This window comes from Cryptotermes secundus, unplaced genomic scaffold (assembly GCF_002891405.2).
Source record: "Cryptotermes secundus unplaced genomic scaffold, Csec_1.0 scaffold369, whole genome shotgun sequence".
Classification (NCBI taxonomy): domain Eukaryota; kingdom Metazoa; phylum Arthropoda; class Insecta; order Blattodea; family Kalotermitidae; genus Cryptotermes; species Cryptotermes secundus.
In genome coordinates this window covers 159,421-166,937 of record NW_019725844.1, presented here as the reverse complement: position 1 = coordinate 166,937, position 7,517 = coordinate 159,421, and the positions used below count along the sequence as shown (strand labels likewise).

At 42.1% G+C, this 7,517-nt stretch overlaps 1 protein-coding gene across 1 annotated transcript in view; it reads left to right on the top strand.

The window, feature by feature from the left end:
• The window catches only part of LOC117282251, an 18,511-nt gene that overhangs the window by 2,083 nt on the left and 8,911 nt on the right, over positions 1–7,517 (top strand). The window contains exons 2-4 of the mRNA XM_033751158.1: positions 1,609–1,708; positions 5,444–5,545; positions 6,785–6,940. Coding sequence (XP_033607049.1) covers positions 1,609–1,708; positions 5,444–5,545; positions 6,785–6,940 — 358 coding nt within the window. The remainder of the gene's footprint in view (positions 1–1,608; positions 1,709–5,443; positions 5,546–6,784; positions 6,941–7,517) is intronic.

Here is a 7,517-nt window from a genome sequence, read left to right as displayed (position 1 = left end):
CATTCATTCTCTGTGGGGAGGCCGGTTCATCTACATTACCGGTTCCTCCTCTGCTTGAGGTCTTTTTCGTTTTGGAGGGGGTCGACCCCTCCACAAAGTCCAGTCCTTGGTCATTTCTTTCTTCGGAGGTTCCTTATGTCGACGTAACAGCCCTTGATGCGTTGTTTGCATTTGCCGTCTTCGTCGTTCCTCCTGGTCTTCCAGCCACTTGCTGGCACGAGACCCTGGCGCCAAGCCCTTTCTCCAGTATCCAAAGGTTCCCTGGGGAGTTTCCTTCTTGAAGTCATTTCTCCAATGTCGTGCCACTATCGCGCGACGGGATATCTTCCTACAGGTGGCAGCCAACTTCTTCTGGGGTCCACAACTTTCCCGTGTCGAATTCCTCTTATTTCGTCAATTTCGGTCCCTACGCCTTTTCTTCTTCGGTTCTCCGACCGGCATTACTTTGGCGTCTTTAACGGGTACCTCTTGTAGATCTGCCACCTCAGGTTTCCTGTGCACTGAGGCCGGCTTTTCATCTTCTGGACGTGCCTCCATTTCTTGGCAGGCCACCGTCTCTCCGACCGGTATTATTTCGGGGACCTCTTCTTCTTGTGCCGCGCTATCTTGGGTTCCTCTTATCTCCGCGGCAGTCTTTTCTCGCCAGGCAGCCATCTTGACTCTGATTGCTTCAATTTTATGTTGGAGTGTCTCATCAACTCTGATGGCATAGATCACATTTATGCCTTCATTTCTTCCTTGTCGGCCTACCTATCGGCCGTCACTTTTTCTTGTTTGGCATCTAATTTTGCCAGCATGATGTCTGCTTTTTCTTGGTTGGCCCTCATCTCTTTCAGCATATCCTCTTTGTCTTTCTTCCAATTTTCTTGCATGGCCTTCATTTCTTCCTGATGGGTTCGGAACATTTCTTGCAGCTGCACTCGGTCGGTTTCTGCTTTTTCTTGGCCAGCTCTGATTTCCTTGAGTAGCATTTCCATGTTCTTTTCGCGTGTATAAGTTTGTATCCCACTTCTGACACCAGTTGTAACGTGTTTCAGTTACTGATCTCATTGGTCACGTGTGTAAGTCCAAATCCCTCTTCTGACACCAAATGTAACGTGTTTCGTTGCAGCATTTACATTTACTTAAGACTATGATGCAACAAACAAACGCCATACTGCTTTGTTATGTAGAAGTAATACAGAGTTTCAGTAAAGAGATCATTGGTCCCCGAAATAAGACTTTTGTCCTGGACTGATTTTATCCCCAATTTGGTAAATAAGTTAATGCAATTTGAAAAGTGGGACTGGGATGGCTCAGTCAGTATAATGACTGGTTATGGTGTAACCGATCAATTGAGATTGATTGTAAAGTAGCCGAACTATAACACATTTGGAAATCAGTGAGCTATGTATGAGGCGGTGAAGGCTTTGATGGACTCAGCTTTGGTTTACTTTAACAACACTCTCAGTATGTCAAAATTATGTAGTGTCGAATGGTAGAATTGTTAGTGCTTAATTTATACATTCTATTGCATTGCACGACATTACACTAAAGAAACAGTATTTTTCATTGTCACCACAATGGTCACATTCATGTTAGTTGATGTTTACTTTCAACATATTTCAGGTTTTTAGAAGAAGTCACCAACGTATTTAAAATGGGATTTCTGATTCTACAGTTGGCTGCAGCTTGGTGTCTGACTTCGGGACTGTTCCAGGTTGGAATGGTAAGTATGACACGCATAACTCAAAATTATGTGAAATTCCTCAATACTGTGAAGAGCTAATGACTCTATGTCAGGACTACGTTTCATCCGTGCCAGGCCAGACCTTGTTGCGAGGGTTTTCTATCATTTTGATAGCTCTGTCAGTAAAGGGACTAGACTGCGGGCTGTAAACCGAGGAATCAGGATTCAATTCCTGGCGTGGGGCAGGAATTTTCTCTTCTGCACAGCGTCCAGACTAGCTCAATCTCCTGTCCAGTGGATATCACGGGCTCTTTTTTCCTTTGTAAAGCAGGTGGGGCGTGAAGCTGACCTTTCACCTCACATCTACTTCCGAGGTGTGGAATGCACCACTCCCATATGCGTCATCATAGCATGGGCCTTAATTAAGAGGGGTAACTTTACTTTTCCCTTTATATTTTTTGTCATCTTATGGCCAGCACACGATTCCAAAAACTTCTCCAATTCTTCCATGGAAGGCATTGCATGGCACTTTAGCCGCCTGCACCCACATGGCGAAATTGGCAGTAAGAAATCCACATGTCAACGTTGTTTTAGTGACGGTAGTTGCGTAGCATTGTCAGTAGATTAGGCATAACCGGTGCACCATATTTGCTGTAGGTGCAGCAACGAGGAGGTTAATAAGGCAAAAAAAAAGTGAAGTTGTCCCTGTGATTAAGTAATTAAGCACTATGCCATGAAGACATATCCGGAAGTCGAGGTATAGCTCTGCCATTCTTAACCTTGGCACTAGATGGAGGTGAGTGGTCACCTTCACACCACAGTCGCTTTGACCCTCGGGAAGTCGCCCCTGGTACCCATTGGATAAAAGCTGTATGGGCCCCTGCCATCTTTGAGCCGATTATCTAGACAATGTGGGACCCTCAACATCTCACAACCCTATTGGACTTCATGGCCTGGTACAGGGATAGCTTTACTTTTTTACTTTTTTTTATGGGCCCCAGAGTCGTTCTGGTCACTGTGGAGAAAAGAAAAATCTTGCCACGCTGGGAATCGAACCCTAGCCGTCAAGCCCATAGTACATCGCTGTACCAACTGCGTTATATCTGCTCATGAAAAGAGTAATAAAACACGCAAAACATTATCCTCTGAAAATTATATCTGATGGCATTCATTTATGTTGAGGGGTTGGCAAGCTGAGAGCCACCCCAAAGGAATTCTCAAGAATGGCTGTGCCCATCATAGCAAAAACATGAGAATTCAGAGTGGCACAAGCATGTCTTAGAGGTAACAATATTGTAACTTTAATGAACTGCATAGCTTTCTTGGGTTCCCACGACGTTGGCTATGAAGAGTTGTGGCTTTTGGCTTGTAGTGTTGTCTAGTTTGGAGCTGTTGGGAGAGAGCTCTATGTTTCAAAGGAACATGGTGCTGTCTTCAGGGCTGATGAGTAAACCGCGCAAGAAACTAGTAGAAGCAGGCGGCAAGTTGAGATCTCCTCAACTACAAGCTGTTGTAACTCAGAAGACCTGAGGCTACAGCTACGGTTAACAGCTATGCAGCTGATCACAATTTCTGCATGAATAGTCAGGGGAAAAATATTTGTCTTACAGTAAAGTGAATCTAGAAGAACTGTTCAGTGCACTGAATCAAGCAACTCATTTGACTTCAGCTAAGTTCAATCATTCCAAGATTCCCTTATGTGATTATGAAATCTGAAAATACTGCACAGCACCAAAACAATACAAATCACAAAAGAATTTAGAACAATGTAAAAAATCTGGTCTGTAGCTAAGTGGCTGCATGGAGTGGTTGGCAGTTGCTTATTTACCAAAAAAAATCTCTCCTTTTGAGCAACAGAGAGGTTCATTACCACATTCACAACAGCCTACCACTGGTCCCTATCAAGAGCCAAATTAATTGAGTTCACAATACCCCATTCTATTTCTTTAAAACCATTCTAATACCATCCTTTTATCTACAACTAGATAACCTAATCATGTTTCCAACCAAAATTCCTTATACAGCTCTCATCTTACCTACGTATGCTACCGGTATAGTGATGGGCTACGGGCTGGACGGCAGGGATTCGATTTCCAGAAGGGTAACGTACTATTCTTACAGCCTGGAAAACCACAGTTTTCATGGATGAAGGCCGTTTGAGGGCAAGGTGGCGAAGGGAATATTTGGTCTGATAAGGGAGAAAGTAAAAGAGGGCTGCAGAAATTTGCACAATTTGCACTACTTGCCATGTTTTATTAAGTCGATGAAGTGAAAGAGGAGGAGATAAGCGGGGCCTGTAGCACACATAGAAGCAAAGAGAAATTCATGCAAAATTCTGANCCGTTATTTGAAGATTGTTAAATAAACCAATTAACCATCTCTATGGCCTATTCAGTAAGGTAAACACGTTACAATATCAAAGAAATATGATGAGAGGATGTGGACTGTATTAAACTGGCTCAAGATAGGGAGTAGTGGTCAGCTGATTCACTGAGCAACTATTAGCTTTTAAAAAGGGTTCCCCTCCATGGAGTTCGTTAATTGATAAAATGAAATGTCAATTTACATGTATCTTGTTCCTCATTTTTAAATTCCTTAGTTTAGAGGTCAAATACAGAAACGAAAAATTCTGAATATAAATTCCATTATATTTTAATATCATTGTACCTTTGTTGACCGGTTCATGGCGACCAGTGCACTGCCAGCTGCGAGGCGCGTATGAATGTTGCCGAAGATTCAGCATGCTTGATGGCTGATAACGTTTGCAGTTAAGGGAAGTTATTAACTTGTGGACTGCTTGGTGTGTTCTAAGTGCAAGGACTGTTGGACCTTTGTTTTAAAGATACAATTAATTGCGAAAGATATGTACAGGTCATTCTCAGGCATATATTTCTAGAGTTAAAGAAGAAGAAAGACTTTGAGGCTGGTTTCAGCAAGACTCAGCTACTGCACACTGCACGTATGTCTATGCAGGCTTTGTCTGATGTGTTCAGGAACAGAATTATCAGCAGTGGTATTTGATTAGAATGTTCACCCGATCTTAATTCTTGTAATTTTTTTTTTATTATTCTGAGGTTGTTTGAAGACCAAAGTTGATGAGAGTAACCCCTGAACAGAAGAACTAATAGAAAATATTTTTATGTAAATCTCAAATATTCGTGCAGAACTGCTTCAAAGGTTAAATCAGAAACTCCTGTGCCGGTGTGAGGAATGTCTGCTTATAGAGACACAGCATTTTCAACTCCTGTGATCTGTGAATTGTAACCATTTCGTTTCGAACGTTATCGGCCAACAGGCAGATTGATTCATCAGAACAATCCATATGCGCCTCGCAGCTATCAATGCACCAGTTGCCGTGAACTGGTCAACAAAGATAAAAACCTCCCTGTATTTTCAGTTGCTTACCATACATTTGAAATAATCTATAAGATTTGTATTAATTTTAATTTTAGAATGTAGACGATCCCTCTGGGGTCTAATGGTCCTGGCTACAGATCCAGAGGTCCCGGGTTCGATTCCCGGCGCTACCACATTTTCTGAGAAGTAGTTCGTCTGGAACGGGGTCCACTCGTCTTTGTGAGAATAACTGAGGAGCTATTTCAAGGAAATAGCGGCTCCTGTCTAGCAAACCGAGTTTAATGGCCATGGGGATCCGTTGCGCTGACCACGCAACACCTTCTATCCGCTAAAGTTGGCACTAACTTCGCCGACAAGTGGCGGTCGCTCAGTCGGTATAGTTCTCTTGCGAACTACATGCCACTTTTTTTTTTCCAGAACATAGACTTCGCTACGTCTCTGAAGGGTGTCCTTCTTGCAACTTATGCATTTGGCATTGGTGGACTGGTTTGCTACTTTGGTGAAGGAATCAAAACACAGGTAAATATCAGGAATGTATAAGCCATTTTAAGGATAAGATACCTGGGACTTTCATTCCAGAAAAAAAAATTTGTTTGAAGAACACGAAGTCCCTCAGTGTAGACAGAACTGCTTTCTCTCCTTTTTTCTAATCGTCTTAAATCTTCTTCTGGCGGTAGACGCAGAATGCGTTATCCACACCTTGGCAAATTTGCATGCTTCGGTCAAGGTTAGGGTCAGCATCTATAATTTTTTGCTTCACGACTTCTACAGCTCGAAAGATATCTTCAAATTCGTTGAGAGTGAACTCCTTCACTTGCACATTATCTCATCCTTTGGCATCACATATATGCTTCTTAAAATGCTCTTGTTGATCTGAAAGTAGGAGATCATCATCAGTCAATTCTTCCAAGTTTGAACTGAGCCCTTCCCGAACATCGCCATTTTCTAGTCCGTCAAATCCAAGTTCATGTCGTTCAATCATGTCAAATTTTTGCTGTCATGTAATAACGAGCCTCTTCTTTTTTTGCGCTCGTAGTGTTTTTATCTGAAAGAATCTTCCTGTAGTTCATTTTGTTAAGGGTACTTTTTGAAGTTAAAAAAAATCACGAAAAGTAACATATATTACTGTAGGCAGCACACGTGCACACCCGAAGATAAACAAATACAGACTGAAGTGGCAGTATCGAAAACCTTAACTGTAAGTTTAACTGTGCATGCGTTAGACTCGCAATACCCGAATTTTGGTTTGCATTAAATGTGACCTGGTATCATTGTACAATTCACACTAAATTGAATTTGAACTCGCATTAATCGCAACTTAGCTCTACTAGAAACTTACTGTATTCTTGCCAGAACGATCACCAACATATTTTATTTATGTAGATGTAAATGGAACAGCCCACTACGTTTCTCTCTTTTCTTTCCCATCATCATCGGCAGAACAGCTCTTTTTAAGTCATAATCTTCCTTAGAAGATTCTGCCAGGCTTGACCATTCTTGGGAATTAGACCATCCAGCTTTCACTCCTTTGGATTTGGCAACAATAATTTTTTACAGAGTATGGTCATCAGCCCTACGTGCAACCCCCAACCGAGAGAACCAGACCTCTGTACGTATGTCCCCCAGTGTCAGAGTGGCCCAGTTATATCCCCAGGCACCAAGTACCCATTATAGTTAATATTTATATAAACTCTGTAAGTATGTGTATGTATACAAATAATTACTACTCTATTCCTCTTCACATTTATACATGCACAGAGCAATTCAGTATTAGAGTCAGCCTGCAATGTGCCCTGGTACAGCCACACCACCAAATTCAAGAAGATGGTGCAGATGATCATCATGCGAGCACAGCGTCCATGCGTATTTCTCATCGGCGGACTTTATCCGCTAACAATGGAACATTTTCAAAATGTGAGTCACACCTGGCTATAGCTAAGTAGATACTACATATATAAAAGATTATTTAAGAGCTTGCTGCAAATCTCTTGGATGGTCCAACGTTAGTTGCACACTGACACAACTAGGGGACTCATGGCAGTAGGAAGTAACACATATGTATAAACAGGGACAATTTCTGGCATCTACTGTGTTCTGGATAGATTTGGTTTCTGATTTATTAATCTCTGAGCTTTTACATTGAGTTGAGGGTTGGAACACACACATAAAGGGATAAACCAGTAGTGTGTGTCCTTGCTGCTGGACCAGCAGAAAGATTGTTGGCTGGCTCTGAAATAATCTCATTCATCAGTAATCTGTGAAGACGACAAGTCCACTGTCTCTTCCAAAACAGTTCCCCCACTTAATGCAATCTAGAGCTTTCTGCTTCAAATGAGAATATCCTCTTCCATCCCTAAGGTCATCCAGCATCTTCTTACGTCTTCTTCCTCATCTTCTGGTCACTTCTATCCGCCCCTCTATCTTTCCTTCAATAACTTCTTTTAGAAGGCAGTAACTGCGTAAGATATGACCAATCCAATTAGCCTTCCAT